Below are 20,698 nucleotides of genomic sequence, written 5' to 3'. Positions count from 1 at the left end.
GTCTTTCCCAGTCAGTGTACCTGTGGAAGGCTTTTCTCAGGTGTGCTGTTAGCCAAAGGTCTTAGATTTTATTCTGAGGTTAGGCTCAGCAGCCTTTCCCTTTTAACACAAGGTGGACACGGCATAGACCACTGCTTAAATAATTAAGTATTAAATAATAACTGCCAATCTTCAAAATGTGAGTAAAATAGAGATTACTCTTGTATTCTCTATCCTCCAATGATGAGAAGATTCATATACTTTTGAAGATGGAAAGAGCTTCTTAATATCAGCAACCTGGTATTCATATGTCCATTCTACTTGCATTGTAACTTTTTTTTTTTTTTAAAGATTGGCACCTGAGTTAACAATGGTTGCCAATCTTCTTTTTTTTGTCTTCTCAAATCCCCCCAGTACATAGTTGTATATTTTAGTTGTGGGTCCTTCTAGTTGTGGCATGTGGGACACCACCTCAGCATGGCCTGGTACGCGGTGCCATGTCTGCGCCCAGGATCGAAACCGGTGAAACCCTGGGCCACTGAAGCGGAACATGTGAACTTAACCACTCGGCCATGGGGCCAGCCCCGCATTGTAACTTTTCAAAAGAAAGGTTAATTCAATATACTATTTAAAAGCCTGCTTTGTGCAAATAAGTCTCTTAGAGTGAAAAATCTGGGCAGTGTGCCTAGGACCCCTTATTTCCATGAAAGCTAGATATTTGAGCTAAGTGTGGTATTGACTTAATGACTTAATGAATTTGTTAATCTTGATTTTCACTGATTGTTTCGTAGGACAGATCATAGCTATATAGTATAAATAATAAGGGCAGCTAAGGAGCTGTAATAGGAGAGAGATTAAGCCAAAAGCTTCTCTGAAATGGTGAGTCTTGAGCATATGTTTTCAGAAATGTAGACTTCTAGGACTTTGGAGAGAATTCCAGGCTGCTAAAATGGCATATGCAATCAGTCCATCTCTAAACATTGCAGTTGACTTTAATTGGCTTTGTTTTTATAATAGTAGCAATATCCATGGAGGAAAACCACATTTAAAATGTGTAATTGTTTTTAGGCTTCAGAAACTAGCTTTAAGAAATGATTCTACGTCTACAACCCAACATTTACGACTGCTTATTAGAGGACAGGATCAGGATTGCTTTCAGGTTTGTGGAGTGCATGGTTTTCTTCTGTTTTATGTTCCATCTGGATGGTACCAAAAGTTCAGTCTCTGATCCCGATGCCAAACCAAATAACAAGAACAGAGTCTTGGGAGAAAAAGGAAGGCTTTGCTTTGCCAGGCAGAGGGAGCAAAGCAAGGGCGAGTGCTCCATAAGTTGCTTGCTCCCCGTTAAGAAATGGCGGTGGGTTTTTATTGGGGATTTTAGGTAGGGGAGAGGGTCCAGGACCTCCTTGGTCAGGCTTTTCCCATTGGCCTGTGTCTCGGGCTCCTTCCAGCAGAGGAGACAAAGGATTTCTCAGATGAGTGTCCTTGGCTGTTTATCTCCATGGTGGAAGGTAGACTCCAACATCAGGAAGCCAAGGAGCTAGGCCTGGGAAGCTTTGGTTTCTTGATATTCTCTGGACATTAGTTTCTCTGTAAAAGAACTTCAAGGTCCTGGGATTAGCCACAACTTTAGTGGGAGCCCAGTGTGAGGTCATCTGGACTTTAACAATTTGTGACTTCTATTTGGCTCTGTAGCTCAGGGAGTCAGAGGTTAAAGAAACAAGCATTTACATGAGTATAACTAAAGAACCAGGGAACTGGGAATGTGTGCCTTTAATTTTAACCCATATATACTGGGTTCACTGTAGGGGAACCAATATCAGGGCTGGTATTAACTAGGAGCTGGTAACATGGATGCAGAACACTTAGATATGCAGACTGTTTTGTGTTAGTCATCTTTGAAGAGTTTATGTTAATGGCATGTTTTATTTGTGCTACTGCTTTGTTTTATGCAATGATTGTTTTTAAATTGTAGCTTCAGCACACTTTTGGTTCAGAAGAGCGATTGACCAGTAACTGTGAGATCAGAATTCGTCCAAAAGAAGACATTAACATCTCTATATTATTTGCACCTACTCGATTATCTTGTATGTTGGCTAAACTAGAAATTAAACAACTGGGAATTCGATTACAACCAGGCATTAAGTTCACGGTAAGATAATGTTATTGTTCTTTTTCCTCCCATAGAGTTTATGATGTGTTATAACTATTAGTTTAATATTGGTAAATTATATATACTCTGCTTCTTATAAGTCAAAATATATAATTGCTTAGATTTATAAACAAGTTAGAGAGTAATTATATACTTTGTAGAATTGTCATGTTATAAAAACAGCCACCATAGTGTTCCTGTAAGTAACAATCTCTTCTAATGCTTTTAACTTTCATTTCAGTTTGAGAATTTTGAAGTGTACCCAAACTTTTCAGGAACAGATTTTTTGGTAAATCCAGATTGAACTGTTTAAGATGTTGACTTTCCAAGTAAATTTTACTTTTTTGGTTCAGCAAAATATCTATTGACACCATTTAGCAGACCCTGTTTCAGATATAGAGATACACAGATAGGAGTTTTTATATTTTTTTTCCTCCTAGCATAATTTTTAAAAATTTTACAAAGGATTTCAAGTTATTTCCATAGATGGATTCAGAGCACTAAGAGAGAAAAGTGATATATCACTGAGAAAAGGAAAGGAGGGCAAGATAGTCGAGTGAAACTCGAGCTCTGTAGAAGTGCATACCTTAAAACTGTACGGTTGTTTGGCAGTGGGGCTGGCGCTAAAATTCAGGTTCATTTCCTAGTGTCAAGGTTAACAATACCTAGACGCTTTTTCTTTTTGTAGAGATATTTATGTCAAATTTAACTTTTTTTGATGCTGGAGCTTGACATATTCTCTGTGGAACTCTTCAATTGGCCCTGTGAGCTATAGAGGGCAAAATTGTTTGAAGATATAAGTGGTCATTTTTAGAACTAACATCGTTACATGTGAACCTAGGACACAATGCCAAGGTACTACATACTCTAATGATCTGGTTTCATATAATGATCAAGTGGTTTGTGGAGAGGACTAAATGGGCTGTATCTTTCAGACGATCATGAATATATTTTGATTAGTTTCAGGTTTACTAGCCAAGATTTTGAAGTTATTCTTCAACAAGAATCTCTGGAGAGCTAATAATTCCCTGGTCAGTTAGGACAGAACCATTTGATTTGACAGTCAACCAAACAGAAGTTTGGGTTGATAGTCTCTTAAGACATATCAGGATCCTAGTGGGAATCAGAGCTAGGTAGATGCCACCTCTCCTCTCTCAGAGGTGGGCTGAACGGAGACCTGAAGTGCACAGATGAATATGGCTCTTATCTCACAGGAAGACTTAGACTATCAACGTTAATGTGTCTTTGTGGAGATAAGTAGCTGGGTTCAGTGGTGGAAGTGCCCTGAGCTCTAGGGATGAGAGAATCCGGGCCTCTATTCCTCACCCTGAATCGGTCTCTTCACTCATTTGTGCTTCACTCCCCTAGCTGAAATGCAGCTAATTACCACCCCAAGTTCCTGGTTTGGTTGTGAGAAACAAATGAAATTATCTGTGCTTTCTGTATTATAAAACATGATGGGACTGCAATAAAAATATATTCATTGCATGCTATGGGTATCTGCCAGGCACTACTCTTAATCACTACATGGATTATCACATTTTATCTTCAAAACAACTGTCTGAGATCATACCACCATCTCCATTGTACACATGTGGAAACTGAGGCCCAGGGAGATGCCTGCCCATGGTTGTGCATCTTACATGCCAGTAAGTGGTCAAATTCAGGCTACCTGACTGCAGAGCCCATGATTATCCACTGTGCAGGCTCTAGGTGTTCATACTAGCTCTCTGTTTTCTAGTCCCATAGAGCAGCGATCCTCAACCGGAGGCTGTTTTACCCTCTAGGGGACATTTGGCAATTTCCAGAGACATTCTGGATTGTCATAACTGGGAGCGGTAAAAGGGTGCTACTGTGATCAAGTGGGTAGAGGCCAAGGATGCGGGTAAACACCTTATAGTGCACAGGGTGGCCCTCACTGCAGTGAATGATCCGGCTCAAAATGTCCATAGTGCCGAGGGTAAGAAACCCTGCTCTACAGTCAGTTTTTCTGTTGAATCTTTGGACTTACTAGCATTAGTCACATTTCGTTTTATTTAAGCATTCTTTTTCTTAACTGTTTACTCAGTAGTTATTTGTGGTTTCTTAGACTTTGAAAATACAGGAAGAATACTTATATTGAGTGTTTTCAAAAGCTAACTTTTTCCCTGTTATTTTCTAGTTTCAAACATAAAATTTATTTGCAAGTTTCTGTGGGAAAAGAAAAATTAGGAACACTTTTGGCTCCTGAAACTCCCAGAGCTCACTCTAAATGAGGTGGGGTTTGTAGGAGCTTCAGATCTGAAGCCCTTTAAAATGCTATTAATTTTAGCAAGCAATTACTAATTATGAGGAGCCTAAATTTAATTTTTCAAAATGTTATTTTGATAAGTGCATAACATAACTCAAAATAAGCTATTGATGTTTTCAGGTTTGCAAGGGGTTCTTTGGCACTTACTTTAATAATTAGGAATGAAAGATCTTTTTTAAAGGAGTACATTTTAAAGACAATGAAAAGTTTGTTTTCTAACAGGGCATCTATTTTCCTACATTCTTATTTATAGAGTTTATTCCGTGAATCCTTGTTTCTTGGTAGCACTGAGCCCTGAGAAAGCATCCTGGCTCAAGGACAGCATCAGTCAGCACCTAAAGGCTGCCTTTAGTCTGCAGCCCCGCTACCGGGGCATCTGTCCTCTGAGAGTTGTTTGAGTGCCTAGCTTCTATTTGGTCCCTTTGGCATGCTTCTCTCTGACTGTGCTAGACAAAAGCTAACAGGATTATAAGACAATAGATTTTTCCCCAAAAACGTTTTATTTCAAAAATTCAGAATTACTAGGAAGTTGAAAGAATTAGACAGTGAACACTCACATACCCTACAGCTTAGATTCTACAGTTAAGATTTTCCTATATTTCTCTCATCACGTATCTAACCATCCATCATTCATCTGTTTTTTATGCATTTCAAAGTAAATTACAAACATAAGTAAATTTCACCCTAAATACTTCTTAAGCAAGCATATCTGTACAGTACTAATCTTTTTATTATTTCTTTATCATTTAAACTTGGCTTTCATAACAATGAAATAATTATTCTTAGCATATTGGAAGGTAATTTTGCAGCTCTTCAGTTTGTTTTTCTCTTAAGACAAAGTTTTAAGTATAACGCTGGACTGGAAGTGGGGTAACAAGTAGCCAAAGTACACAAAGAATAATAATTTTAGTTATGTTAAATCTGTATGTATTTTTTTCTCTGACTATAATTTAATCTTCTGCTTTCTGTTTACATAGGAATAATTTTGGATGTATGTATTCTGTGCTTTTAGATACCTTTGTCTGGATATGGAGGAACAAGTAATCTTATTTTGGAAGATGTCAAAAAATTATCTGACAGTTACATGGTAACAGTGAATGACTTAATACCTGGCAAAGAAAGGAGAATTGTTTTTTCTGTCCGTAACACTGGCTCTCGGGCAGCTTTTGTTAAAGCAATAGGTTTTAAGGATTCTCAGAAAAAGGTTTTGCTGGATCCTAAAGTATTAAGGATTTTTCCAGATAAATTTGTGCTCAAGGAAAAAACACAAGAAGTAAGTATAAAAGTCTTTGCACTAAAAATATGAACTCATGTTTTTCTTGATAATTATCTTATGGCTAGAAACTAAAATAATATTTGGAAATAATATTGGAATAGAAGTACTTATCTGATATTCTTGGAAATGCTATGCATATACATTCATGTCTATTTTGACTGGTTAGGCTCATGTGAGAGTTTATTCATAGTGAAATAACTTAAGAAAAATATTTAATATCACTCCTGATTTTTTTCTTGGCTTCAGGATGTTACTATAATATATAATCCGTCAGACAGAGAAAGCAATTATAAAACCACAACAGAACTGTCAACTGTGTACTTCTTTAGTGGAGATGAAATTTCAAGACAGCAGTATCGAAGGTAGGTTACTTATCTTAGACAGCATTGGAAACTATTCAGTAGAAATAATGAAGTCATAAAAAATGGTTTGGGATTTGGAATTTCTGAAACATGTTTCACTATTTCTTAGTGAACTGGTAGATGAAAAATCTTGATAAAGTTTATGTAGCTGATAAGCTACCGTAATGTGAAGAGAAAATACCTGTAGGAAACTCATTTCGTATGTTTGCAATGTACCTTCTTTTTGAGACATATTTATTGTGCATCTTCTCTTACTCAAATAGGAGACTCAGACTTCATAATAGGACCATCTTTGTAGTGATGGTAGATCAGTTTCAGGAAAGATTTAAGAACTACTGAAAGAGTATATTGTAAACACACCTGACTTATTTGGAATATTTCTGGGAATGTTGTGAATTATGTGAAAGGATCAAGTCATGTTTTAGAAATGTGTAGGGTGTTTAACTCTGCTAACTACTTAAAGCAGGTGCTTCTAGAAAATCTGGTATATCTAGTTTAAATTAGTTTAATATGCTGCAATGTTGTCAAATTTAGATATTTATGTCTAGCTTGTGACTTAAATACAGGTAACATTCTTGTATGTTGAATTCAGAGTTCTTGTGTTATAAAATTTTGTTTCCTAGCCCGGAGGACCTGAATATAATATAAATAAGTGAAGCTCACAATGTTTCCTCTGTTAGTAGGAAATCATTAAATCCCGGTGGAAGCGGGGCACATGCATGTACCAGTCCTTCCTTCTTCCAACCCTTTGTGCTCTGCTCTGTTTTATTCTGATGCATAATTTAGGAAATTGTTTTGTTTTATTTTTAATCTGTTGAGGATTATTGGAATGTTTAAAAAGAGAGAGTTTTGTGGTAAATTGCCACATGATGTTAGAGCAGACGCAATGTGAAAAGTTCAACTTTGAACATGGTTTTGTTTCTCAATTAAGCGTTTTAGAAATAGAAACTGACATTTGGAGAAATTCGATTTCTAGATTTTTTGGGTTTTGTTTCCTTTCTGTCTACTGGGATATAGAAATCAGCATATTGTTTTAGAGCTTCCTCTTTGCCACAGATTTACAGTGATGAGATTTCTTTTGTTTGTGAACATCTGAGTACTACAGAGAAATTTACATTTCAACTCTCACCTCAAAGATTCTCTAGAGGAGGCCAGATAAACATAGTTACATGGTAATTTAAGTGTCTCCCTCTGATGTCTTATTTGTATCATTTTCTTAGCATAATTTTTTTCTGAGACAAATTTCTAACTATAACCAAATTATCACAAACAATGAAAATGTTAGACCTGAAAAGAATCTAATTTTACTCTTCTTTCTACTGTTACATTAGGGAGTTCTTGTTTTGATGTTACTATTTGGCTGGAACTGATGATTGTACTACCATATATAACTTCTAAAGGAACTTCCAGAATAGGTTTTCTTTTTAAAATTACTTATATTAGGATTTAAGACATGAGATCTATGTGCTAACGTATCATGCTCTTAGTGGGATTTGCCACATACGCTGATGAAAATCTAGTTAAGGTAATTTTATATCTAAGTTTTGAATGAAAATCTCTACTGGCAGAGCCCTGTTGCATAAACCAGGGATTATAAAACAGATACTTCCAGAACATAGTGTGCTACAGAACATTGATTTTGCCGAAGCATTTCAAGATGAGCTACTGGTAACTGAAGGTAAGAATTTCAACGTCTTAAATCTTTTGGGTCATTTGTAGTATTACTTAGGTCTGGTGATTGAAATAAGGGGGGAGGGTGTGAGTTTAGATATGGCATCAGGCTGAGTTTGAGCCACAGTATGACTTTGGACAAATACGTCACTAAAATTCAATTTCCTTATCTGTAAAATGAAAAGAATGATAATATCTAATTTCTCATCATACAGAATTGTGAAGATAAAGTGAGAGAGCTTTACAACGTAAATGTTAAGATATGATTAATATATTATTGCACCTATTCTATGGGTAGACCTGTAAACAGGAGGAGGAAAATGGTCATTGTTAAACTCAAATTAATTACTATTTAAGACTTAATGATTGTGAACTTACACTCGTTTTGAGATTTCTGTGCTTTTGTACCTACTATACGATTTATGGAGGATGTGATGGTGGCAAAAAAAAATAATCCAGAATAGACAGTGGTGGAGTGACTCTAACTTAGATGTTTAGCCCTATCTGAGCTAAACAGTTCAAGTATTTTTTGGTGTTTATTACTGATACAAAAAATATATATATTGAGACATACAAATTTTATAAAAATGTAGAGATTTTCACCACAGTATTATATATAATAGCAAGAAGTCAGAAGTAACCCAAGTGCCCAAGAATAGAAAATTATTTGATTATGCAATAGAATATTTTGAAGCTATTAAAGCAATTATATTCTATATTAAATAGTATGGGAAGCTCTTCATTTATTAAGAAAAAATTATTTTTAAAGTTTGCATAATAAGATCTCATTTTGGTAAAAATAATGTGTCTATGTATAACTACATAGGCAAAATAGCAGGGGTATACACAGCAAAATATTAACAACAGTTATGTTCTGGTGGTAGAATTTCAGGTGGTAATGTTTTTCCCCCCTGTTTTTGTTTTCTAGTTTTTTAATGATGTAACATGTATTGCTTCTGAAATATGAAATAGTAAAGGAAAAGGATATTTATGCCTCTGTAGAGATGATGTAATGTAATCTTTGATCTTTTCAGTAATTAAGAGTCTAGATCATCTGCTAAAGGCAAGGCAGGGTGGGTTAGTTAAAAATAATGAAAAGATTTGAAATGGATCTTGTCAGCATGTGTTAAGGTAGCAGAGTATTGAAAGAACCTTGGATTTACAGTTGAAACTCAATTCAAGACCCAGCTCTGCCACTTTCAGCTCTTGTGAGCTTCACCATCCTTATCTCTTCCTCATAAGAAAGATCCTAATAAAAGAGTTAAACTGAGCTATGCTACGTAGATGAAACACAAACACTTAGTGACATATTGCAGCAATAATGAAGACTGTGATTAAAATTAAGTGTGAGTTTGTAGTGGTTCAGAATTTGACACAGTTTCATGATTCACCAATGTTTCATTCATTAAATGGACGTGTTTGAGAGTACAGGGTGCCAGTCTGTAGAGGTGAAAGATGCAGTTCTTGCCCTTTAAGGGTTTACAGACTAAGGGGAAGGCAGATGATTAAAGTACAGTATGAAAAGTGCTATGATAGAGCTGCATTTAGGAATCTGGGAGAGCACAGAGAAAGGATACCCCACTTAGAATGAGGTGACTCTTGAGGTATCCTGAAGAACGAGGAGGAGCTGACAAGGTGGAGAACACAGGGACCTACATGGGTAAGGATGTTCCAGGGGAGACAGCTGCATATACAAAAATTCGAGAAGTGTGTTATATTAAGAGTCTCATTGATAAACTCAACCAAGAGCTCAGGTGACCTGCTGAGATTACCTATCTAAGACGGGATTGAGTTGAGACTTCAGGTCTGTCTTTGGGACTCCAGATTCCACCTCAAGGAATATGGGATTCCTTGAGATGGTATATTTATCATCCAGGTGGAGGGAGGAAACAATCCCACTTAATTTTGTGTTCATTAGTAGAGTAGATCACCTATGAGAATGTTGCAATTGAACTTTTTACATGATTATTTTGAATAACATTTGTTTGAGCATATTACTATTAGAAGTATTTGTAATCTCACTTTTGCAAAATGTGTAATTAGTGGCAAATATTTTTACAGTTGATTTAAACTTTTGTAGTCTGATGTCTTGGTTACTATAAATTTCAATTTACACTTACTGTGATCTTTTAAAATTTCCATTTAAGGGGGCCAGCCCCAGGGCCGAATGGTTAAAGTTCCATGTGCTCCACTTGGGCAGGCCAGGGTTTGCAGGTTCGGATCCCGGGTGCAGACCTACTCCACTCGTCAGCCATGCTGTGGAGACATCCCACATACAAAACAGAGGAAGATTGGCACAGGTGTTAGCTCAGGGCTAATCTTCCTCAAGCAAAGACAAGAGGAAGACTGGCAATGGATGTTAGCTCAGGGCAAATCTTCCTCACACACACACAAATTATCATTAAAAAAAAATAATTCTTAATGTCTGATTTATATGTAGAATACAAACATATTCTATAAAATTCCTTGTATATATAAATTCAGATGGATTAATATAAAGGTGTTCAACTCAAGCCCTGTTTTATTAATCTACTGTATTTAGTTATATTAATATTGCCTGGTTTCTAGATTTGCTTAAGTTAAATGTCTGTGAGACTACCACTTATAAGTTGTGTGCTTTTAACCTCTTTGTGCTTCAGATTATAATACCTTCCTCAAAGAGGAGTTGTGAAAACTAACTAGGTTAATAATACAAAGGGATTAGGACAGTGTGTGGCCCACAGTAAGCTTTATGTAAATGTTTGTTGCCACATGTATCTTTAAAAACATTCTCTTTTTTTTGTGAGGAAGATTGTTGCTGAGCTAACATCTGTGCCAATCTTCCTCTACTTTATGTGGGATGCTGCCACAGCATGGCTTGAGGAGTGGTGCTAGGTCTGTGCCCGGGATCCGAGCCTGCAAATCCCGGGCCACTGAAGCAAAGCAAAGCACATGAACTTAACCAATATGCCACCAGGCCGGCCCCAAAACCATTCTTATTTTAATGCTCACAACAATGCCTGAGATAGATTGTCACTCCATGTCGTACTTGAGGAGACAAAAGCTTAGAGAGGTTAAGTTGCTGAAGGTCACAGAGCTCATGATTGGCAAGGTTGTAGTTCAAATCCAAGACTGGAGTCGTTGATGCTGAACTTCCTATAATCAATAGTATTAAAAATCAAAATATCACCTACCCCAACCAAGGAAAATAATATTCTATAGCTGTAAATATATAAATTTATCTGTTACTTTGTGATGTGGTTATGTAAAGATTCTTGTATTTCAAACATTATTTTCTATTTCAGTGTATGATCTTCCCCAACGCCCTAACGATGTTCAGCTCTTTTATGGAAACATGCGTAAAATTATACTTTCAGTAATTGGAGAATTCAGAGATTCCATTTCTAACAGAGAATTTCTTCAGCCTTCTTCCAAAGCCAGGTTAGTATCTAAAAGGTAAAACAAACAAAACATCTTTCATCAGATTTCAAGATTATTTGATGCGTAGTAGGGCTGATCTTGTCCTTGTACTTTTTTTTTGTCTCAAAATGTTTATTTCACCTTTATTTTTTAGTTTAAGTTGAAATAATTTCAGATTTACAGAAAACTTAAAAAACAGTACAGAAAACTCCCATCTGCTACCTGCACTGAGATTCCCACTTGTTAACATTTTACTACATTTACCTAATTTTTTCCTGGGCATTCCCTGGTAACAAGGAGAAAATAGGCTGCAGGCCAGCTGCTAACCCTTTTCTTACCAATGACCTTGATGTTTTGGTAGAGTACAGGCCAGTTGCTTTGTAAAATATTCCTCAGTTTCAGTTTGCAGATTCAGAACACCGCAGAAGTGATGCCATTTGTTTTCTCAGTGTGCCTTCTCCAGGGGTAAACAATGAGAAGATCTTTAACCAATCTTCTCATCACATGGGCTCTCGCCCTGGGCCCAGTGTTGCCAACTCAACACTGACTGAGAGTTCCTTTCAGGTCCCAGTGCCACCAACTGAGAGCTCACTAATGGCTCACACCCACCCAGCACACAGTGCCTCCAGCTCATGCCAGCTTGCTTGCTTTTCCCTATACTTTGTGTTAATTTTTTTCTAAGATAGTCTGTCAAAGAAAGAATTAAAGATAGTAGTTACATATATTTAAAATTATCTTGAAAACCACTTAAATAGTGAGCAACTGGTTCTTAGGAAGCCAAAAAGCCAAGAATCAAGTTTTTAAAAATTGTTTCTGACTTTTGGCTGATGCCTCCGTTATTTCTCTGGGGCAGTAGAGGTCTGATTTGAAAAGCCGACTTAAAATAAAGATTTAGCTCCACTGTATGGTAGGAGAATTTGGGTCCTGCACAGTTGAACTTCAGTTAAGTTGTGCTTTTGTGTTTACAAAATTTATTTGAATTACAATTTTTTGTAATCTAAAGCTTATTGGAAAACACTGTTTCAACACTTAATAAAAATCTTCTTAAACTTTATTGGCATTTCTTACCATAGTGTTTTTCCCAGAAGACTTTCTTGTTTTAAAGTTTTTTGGTGTTAGCATTATGAAACCAGTTATTGTACAGTTATAGATACATTGAGTTTCATTGTTTTTTTTATATTCTTAATAATGGGTAATTTTCTAGTAAACCTTTCAAGAGACCTCAGTGGCATGCAGAAATCAAGGCAGGAAAGAAATTAAATCATTTGAGTATTCTAATTACAGATTAGTATAATATTTGACCTATACTGTACTTTTTTTTTTATGCATTACTTTAAGAATACACAGTGTGAGGGATTTTTATTTAGTGAACAATACAAACTATATAATACATTTTTAGTTTTAGCTAAATGTGTTTAGATTTATGAAGAATTAATATAAACACGTGACACAGTCTGGCTTTTTATCCCTTTTAATTTCTTCTCTCTGTAGTGAATCTGATAGTTCTGGGAAGCATGGTGGCAATGTTTCTTTGGATGTTTTACCAGTTAAAGGTCCTCAGGGTTCTCCACTTCTTTCACAAGCTGTTCGCCCACCTCAAGATAAATCGTCTTCTGAAGAAATGTGGACTGTCCAACCTGAACAGCTGATTTTGGTGGCCCCTTCTCCTTGTGAGTATGTCAGTGAAAACATGACAGGACTGCAGTCTGGAACCCAGGGTTGTACCTTCTCTGTAGCCTTGGCTCATCTAGAGCGTATCCGTGGACTTTTTGCAAATGTGACCAATGGCTTGCACACATCCTCCTCTCACTTACTAGTGACCTAACTCAGACTCCACTGGAGTATCATCCTGACACAGGGCCGTGGTCCTCAGGCCATGCTCCTAGTTCCCCAAACGGCAGAGCCACCCATTCGTGGGCCATTCCTCCAACCACATCCTGTTTCCCAAAGAACTCATTTGGCACTTGGTCTCTTTTACCCTTAACAGTGATATAGTTGGTTCAGAGCAGGAACAAATGTGGTACCTATGTGTGTGCCTAAGATATGACCAGGTAGTAACAATTTCCATATTTCCTTTTTTTTCTAACTTTGTTCATTATTGAACTTTGTTCAATGTCTTTGTAGTTTCCAAGAGTAAACAAATGGTCTGCTTTACCAAGGATTTGAAATTCCTGTAACTGGGCAATTGAGAAAGCAAAATAAATTGGTATACTAGTGTATTTATTTAGGGTTCATTTTTACTATTTATTAACATTTTTTTCACTAACAGTAAATGTAAGTAACATTTATCTGATCTAATAGGTGATCTGGCAAAAACTGGACGTTTCCATATTTTAAATAATTCTATTAGGTTACTGAAATTTGAGCTGTACTGGCCGGCACATTGTCTTACGGTAACACCACAACATGGATTTATCGCACCAGAGTAAGTATGGCTTCCATTTCCTCTGGGTGTCATTCAGATGCTAGCATGATGACTCTTTAAGGTTCAAATGATAGGCCATTTTTATTTATTCGGTAGAATTTTGCAGTGTTCTGACTCTGTACAGAGTGCCATGTATTGTTCTGTGGAACCACAGTGAGTTCAAGACTCATGTAGCTTAGCGAGAGTAGAGACCATGTCCACAGTGAATTATGGTATGTAGCCTAAAAGAGTCGAGAGAGACATGTGAGGTGGGAAAGATTTCCTGGAGCGGAAGACATCAGATGTGTTACTCTGCCTACAAAATTACAAAGCAAGGGATGCAATTAGGCATGTGATGAGGAGTGGTGGTCTCTAAAGCCCAGATGGTTCTGCCCTTCATTACCTTGGGTTTGGCTCACTTATTTGGCTGATTTTGTCTAAAGGGCATTTTATAGACAAAGCTTTCTGACTTTTAATATGGCTGAGCCATAACCTAGTTCTCCATTTTCTACAAAGAATATTCTAAGATACAAGGAAGTCATTTGCAGCCACACGTTGATGCAGCTGCTCTCTGTTTGCAGCTTAATCATTGATAGGAGGTAAAGCCACAACTCTGCAGCTTTTCAGGGACTTTATCTGGGTTGGCACAGAACATTCACTTCTGAAAGTTCCTTCATATTTGGGAATAGCAGCTTTGCAGAACAGCAACATAAAATCTATTTACTTTTGCAAAATGATGGAGTATACATTTTAGGAGAGTTTACTTGACTAAGACTGAGCTAAGGTATGGTTAGGGACACTACAGAGAAACATTCCTAGGACAAAAGCAATCAGTTAAACATTTACTAATTAATAGTTGAAAAGATAGGGAACTGATAGGACAGGTTGTTCACAAATAACTTTTTCCATTGCCTCATGTATTTAGCTCTTAGCAATGGAAAATAATCTTACTCTGCCGTTTTTGTTGTGTGTACTGAAATACCTTTTGTAACGGGTGGTGGGTTTTTTTTTTTTCCACTAAGGAAGATTCGCCTTGAACTAACATCTGTTGGCAATTTTCCTCTTTTTCCTTGAGGAAGATTTGTCCTATTTTGTAGTCTTCCTCTATTTTGTATGTGGGTCGCTGCCACAGCATGGCTGTCGACAAGTGGTGTAGGTCCCCGCTTGGGAACCAATCCCAGGCTGCTGAAGCAGAGTGCACTTGAACTTAACCACTAGGCCACAGAGCAGGCCCCCATGGTGATTGCTTTTAAGTTACAAATCTGATTACATCATCCACACTTTAAAAGTCATCTTTGATATCCCATAGCTCTTAGACCAATGAGTGCAGAAAATTTTAGCAGCTGGGTAAAAAAGAAACAATATTCATTCCTTTGCCATCTCCCCCTTTTTCTTCCAGCTTCCTCCCCAGCTATTAGATCTCTTTGTACTGTGACTGTATCATTCTTTATTATCAAGTGGCTCAGATAATTGATAGAATTGGTCTTTTGCTCCAGAAAGTTTTATTTTGAATTGCGTTCTAAATGTATTTCTATGGCATGGTCTGTTTTCACATGTTTTCCCTTAGCTTCATGGGGTCATGCCAGTCAGGTTTTTGTTAGCCACTGAGTTGGGGTTGATGCAAAATCAGATGTATGTGGGAGCTCACCTCTGCTCTGTGCTCTTTCTGAGCAAGAAGGAAATAGTTGGTCATTGACAGAATAGCATTTATAATTCTTCTTGTTATTGCTATTAAAGTATATGATATTCTTGGTTTTCATTATTAAATTTCTTTTTTTTAAGGAGTAAACTACAAATTCTTGTGAGTCCTAATTCCTCCTTATCCACAAAACAGTCAATGTTCCCATGGAGTGGTTTGATCTATATACACTGTGACAATGGACAGAAGGTACTTTTTAAAGTGTTTTTTTGGGCAACATTTCTCTTATTTTGTAATTTGTCATAAGCCCTATTAGCACTTACATTACAGAAATCAAAGGAAAGTGTCTGTTCCTTCAGCCCAACTAGGTTTATTTAAATAGAGCACTTAGTACAGAGTTTTTCAGTTAGTGATCTGAACGATTCTCCTGGGTTGGGCAGGAGTGGAGAGTGGGGCATAGAAGCCATTATTAATTTGCTTTGAAAAAAAGAAGGGAGTTGGGGGAGAGGGGATGAAGTCAAAGATTTACTTTGAGATCTGAATAAACTTTAATTTCTAAATTCATCAGTTTCATTTATATGAATGATAATGAATAATAATCATTTGTTCATTCCTTTTCTCTACCATGATTTAAAAATCGGAATTTTTTCTTTAAAAATGATAGCTACTGAGGCCGGCCCCATGGCCAAGTGGTGAAGTTCACATGCTCCGTTTCTGTGGCCCAGGGTTTCACTGGTTCGGATCCTGGGTGCAACCTAGCACTGCTCATCAGGCCACGCTGAGGTGGTGTCCCACATAGCTCCAGTAGAAGAACCTGCAACTAGAACATACAACTATGTACTGGGGGCTTTGGGAAGAAGATGAAGAAAAAAAAAAGATTAGCAACAGATGTTAGCTCAGGTGCCAATCTTTAAAAAAATAAATAAAAATGACAGCTACATTTGTGTCTTATTCCTCCTTTATTTGGCTCATTTCAGAAGATTGTGAAAGTTCAAATTCAAGAAGACTTGACCCAAGAGGAACTTCTCACTCGTTTGGCCTCCAGACCGTTTGGAATCCTTTCCCCAGTGACTGAGCCTTCAGTTAGTCATCTGGTAAAACCAATGACAAAACCACCTTCCACAATAATTGAGATAAGAAACAAGACTGTTAGTTTTCCTACAACAGAACCTGGTGAAACTTCAGGTATTGCATCACAAGATTATGTAATTAAAATGCCTACTGATATGTTGAGTCTAATGTCCTTTTCTTGTTTAACCATCATTAGTGATAGGTACAAAATTTCCCCCCCCTACTTCAGAAGAAAATCAAGTAGTCAGTGGCAATCATTTCACTGATGGGCTGAATTTGAGGGAGCTTAAATATCATAAGATGTTAAATCTAGGCATTTATCAGCTCTATATATGCCAGGAGTCTAAGAATTTATGTGGTCACGACCATCTCTCCCCAATTCTCACTAGATCTTTGACCAGAACTGCTAATTAGTTAGTAGCTGAAGAAGAGAGAAAGGTGGATAGCACCTGGTCCTGTCACTTACTAATATGACTTTGAGGCTCTAGAGAGGTTAAATAGACTTGCTCAGATTCCCCATTTGTAAAATGACCATTGTAATTAACACCTATCACAGAGGACTTTGAGGAATAGATGAAATAATATATGTAAAGCACTTAGCATAGTGTTTGCCATGTAGCAGACACTCACTATTGCTAAAATTCCTCAAAAGTCCTGAGAATATTGCTTTTTGCTTTCTCCCACCCTCTGTAAGGGCTCAGTCTAAATGACTAGGATTTTAAGTGGGACCTATTAGAAAAGATTTGGGACAATCTGTCACCTGGCCTTCTAGCTCCTTGCCTTTGTCATTGATTCTGTCTTCCACTCAAGCTCAATTTGCTGCTTTCATGGTCCTCTCCTGGACCTTGTCACTTGCTGACCGTCATCCCCTCACCCCTACTCCCCATCTTTCCAGCTCACTTACTCTAGGAATTACAGCAGTTGTCTGACCTCATTCAGACCTCCAGGCCACTGGCTCTACTACCCTTTCACTCTCCATCACCCCACCCATGTCCCACTTCTCTTATAACCCTCTTTGCATTCTTGTCTGGCAAAATCCCAACCCTTGTTAAACCCAACTGTCTGCCTACTCCATGTCTCCACCCTAACATCAGAACATTGCTGGAGAAAACTACAACTGTGCTGACCTATGCATATCTCAACTCTCAGATACCCCCTCAGTACTAGGCTTTTCTACCAGCCCTCCTTAGTATGTGTCCTTTACCCATCTCCAACAGTTATTTAACAGCTTCTTTCTTCTCCAAGCTTCTACTCCCCTTCCCCTCTCCTATTCTTGCTCTCACTCTTTCCATCTCTTGACTTTGCCTCACACAACATTGAAAATGTAGAAACCGTTACACTAAATGAAAGGCTTCTATTTCCATCACAGGCCATTCTGCTTGGAATCTAGGCCCACCTCTTCCTGCCTTCTCAGGGACTTCCTCTGGCCCCTTCTCCCTCCTGCGTCATCAGTTTCTCCCTCTTTGTTGATGCATTTCCATCAGCACATGGTACACTCTACCATCACTTATTTAAGGAATTCCTTCCTTCGCCCCAGATTTTGCTGCAGCTCCTGCCTTCCTCAACACCCCTTTATAGTGAAGATTGTGCTCCTTGCCTTCACTTCCTCAGGCAGTTTAGCTGGTACCACCAAGCATGCCCTGAACCAGTTCCTATCAAGGTCACTGAAAAGATACATTTTACCAAATCCTAGGTCTCTTTTATGTGTCTTTGTTGATTTGACCTCTCAACACTGTTAACCACTCCTTCCAACATTTCCTTCTTGTAGCTCTCCTGGTTTTTCCCTGCCTCATCTCCTCCTCCTCAGGTTTCACTGCTTGACTCCTCCTTCTCTGCCTGCCTGTGTCCGCTTCCTTCTCTCTGTTCTCCTGGGGTGTTCCCCAGATGTGCACACCCAGGCACCTGCTCAGCTTCTGCATGTGTGCATCTCACAAAAATACAACTCTTGTTTTACCCATGAAACCTGCTTCTCCTCCAGCCTTATCCATGTCAGTAAGTGGTACCACTATCTACCCTTTTGGTTAAGCCAGATCCCTGGAAGTTGATTTGTCTGCCCTTGCCCCTCCAGTCCATTAGCAAGTCCTTTGGAGTCTGTCTTCAAACTAGATCCCGTATCTGCCTGCTGCTTTTCCTCCCATTGCTGTGATTCAAGCCTGATGCACGCCACCCTTGCATCATCTCTCAGCTGAGCTGCTGCAGTGACGTCTTACCAGCCTCCTCCTTCCTCTCTCATTCTCTTGCAGTTTTTATCCACAGAAGCCAGTACTTCTTTAAAAATGTAAATCATCTTATTGCTTCCTTGCTTAAGCCCCTCAGTAGCTTTGCATTGCACTTTGATTAAATCCAAAATAAGATAATCTGTCAAAGTTGATTTTCTTAGAAAATACTACAGTTCTTATTGGACTCCTCTAGGGATTTAATGTTGTATTTTTTCCCCTGTGACGAGGTAATCACAGTAATTATCACACATTATCACAGTAATCTGTTTATTTGCCTTTCCAAGAGATGGTTTGAGTCGTTACATATGTGTTCCTTTTAGAAAATTATCTGGAACTTGAGAATCATGGTAACACAGACGTGAAGTGGCATCTGTCATCTTTAGCTCCAGCTTATGTCAAGGTTCGTAATAATTGCCTTGAATAAATTCATTTTATTGTTTAAACTTTATGCAGGATGTTTTAAAAACTGAGTTATGAGCTTAGGTTGAGATTATTGGATTTTTATTCCACATCCATTTACTTGATTTTCTCTGTTGGTGGGGCTAATACATGCCCGGTGTTTTTCACAAGGTGGTTTTGAGAGTCAAATTAGAAAATGTATATGAAAATAGGTGCTTGCTCCATTTATCGCCTACAGCCCTGATTTTTATCTGAAATAACGTAATTTTTTAAAATATATAAAAATTTTGTTGTAGAACATTGTGTGTATGTGCGCATGCACACAGTTTTTCTCTCCTGTTTTCCAAATACTGTTGTATATTTTCAGCCAGTGGGAGCTAGTACAGGTGGCAGAATTGAATGTTCTTTGCCAGTGTTAGCCTACTGTGTAGTGCAAGGATCTCCGCCAGTGGGCACTGCCTGAATTGAGTGTGTTGTCATGTATGTTGTTTAGAACACCATGGCTTTCCTGCCACGTATTTTGTGTGATGGTAACAGTTTTGAGCCATAATATTAATAAAATGTGTCCAAAAGATACTGCTGGACCTACTGAAAAGAAATAACTAGTATTGCATAGGATGTTAAAATGTACATTCAGCAAGTTCTTCTGGGTCTTTGAGGGAAAGGCAATCCTTCAACATTACGAATAGCATCCTCAAGATCGCCGTAGCCAGGGAGGAGTGGCTGCTGACATACGGAGGAGAGGCCTTCTGTGAGCCACGTCAAGTGGTGCTACCACACCAGGCAGGCCTTGAGCTTTCCTTGTTCACTGAAAATGAGTTTGTGTCCTCAATAACCAAAAGGTAATGGTGTCACTCCAAATTGATCTGTTGACTTTTATATTTTTTCATATGATTGTTTAAATGATTACTTTGTAGGGAGTCGATGAAAGTGGATATGTTTTTAGAGCCACCTATACAGCATTCAGATGTTCTCCTATTTCTGGTATACTGGAAAGCCACAGAATCCAAAAGGTGAGTTCTGACTTTTTTTCACAGCCAGCTGGTAAGAACATGGTGTTGATTGGCCAGGAGTGCCTCATTTGTTCCCACCCAGAGTAGTTTGCTACACTTAGACCACTGCTCCTCACAGCCAGGCTGCCACAGGAGAAGAGGCCTGCATCAGTGCAAGTCAGTTTGCTGCTTCCTGCAGCAGAAAGTCTGGCTTTCTAAACAGCTAAATGAAGCCCCATGCTTAGTAGTATGATTGATTTATGTTCTGATACAAGCACTTCATGTGGCTGCAGCTTGCTAAAGTTAGGACACACTTCAAGTAGCGCTGATCTAGACAATGGTTTTGTCCACCAGTCATAGTCAGAAAAATCTGCCACTACTCAAAAACAACTCAATGTCCACGTTGTAGTCAGCAGTATATCTTCATGGGTGCGTGGTGATGGATCCCTTTAGTACCATGACCTCTTAAATTTTAATTCATTTGTAGACCTGACATAGCCCCTTCAGATATCTCTTAGTGACATTAGTTGTTCACTTGGCCTCAGTAATGTACTTTTTCTTTTTTATGCTGATAGCTGAGACTCATTTAAACTATAGCACTCACATGATATTAGGAAGATAACATAAATCTTCATGACTCTGAGTTAAGCATTGGTTTCTTACATATAACACCAATAAAGCACAAGTGACAAAAGAAAAACTAGATGAATTATCAAAATTAAAAACTTTTGTGTGTCAAAAGATACCATTAAGTCAGTGAAAAGACAACCAGAGTATGCGAGGTGATATTTAGAAATCAAGTATTTGACAAAGGACTTATGTTCAGAATGTGTAAGAATGTGTAC

At 37.9% G+C, this 20,698-nt stretch overlaps 1 protein-coding gene across 10 annotated transcripts in view; it reads left to right on the top strand.

Annotated features, from left to right (window-relative positions):
- Positions 1-20,698, top strand: part of CEP192 (centrosomal protein 192) — a 114,774-nt gene that overhangs the window by 80,079 nt on the left and 13,997 nt on the right. For 8 of the 10 annotated variants that reach the window (XR_011542558.1, XR_011542557.1, XM_070629561.1 and 5 more), the window contains 12 exons: positions 1,048-1,138; positions 1,955-2,131; positions 5,434-5,694; positions 5,944-6,059; positions 7,628-7,737; positions 11,015-11,150; positions 12,621-12,799; positions 13,431-13,554; positions 15,316-15,421; positions 16,150-16,357; positions 18,783-18,862; positions 19,779-19,874. Coding sequence is in view for 6 of the 10 variants with exons in the window: in XM_070629561.1 (XP_070485662.1) it covers positions 1,048-1,138; positions 1,955-2,131; positions 5,434-5,694; positions 5,944-6,059; positions 7,628-7,737; positions 11,015-11,150; positions 12,621-12,799; positions 13,431-13,554; positions 15,316-15,421; positions 16,150-16,357; positions 18,783-18,862; positions 19,779-19,874 (1,684 nt within the window). In the remaining 4 variants the exon portion in view is untranslated. The remainder of the gene's footprint in view (positions 1-1,047; positions 1,139-1,954; positions 2,132-5,433; positions 5,695-5,943; positions 6,060-7,627; positions 7,738-11,014; positions 11,151-12,620; positions 12,800-13,430; positions 13,555-15,315; positions 15,422-16,149; positions 16,358-18,782; positions 18,863-19,778; positions 19,875-20,698) is intronic. The other 2 variants (XR_011542559.1, XR_545667.2) reach the window with 1 other exon arrangement.

This window comes from Equus przewalskii, chromosome 7 (genome assembly GCF_037783145.1).
Source record: "Equus przewalskii isolate Varuska chromosome 7, EquPr2, whole genome shotgun sequence".
Taxonomy (NCBI): domain Eukaryota; kingdom Metazoa; phylum Chordata; class Mammalia; order Perissodactyla; family Equidae; genus Equus; species Equus przewalskii.
The sequence above is the reverse complement of the archived record's forward strand: the minus strand, read 5'-3'. Positions and strand labels throughout refer to the sequence as shown.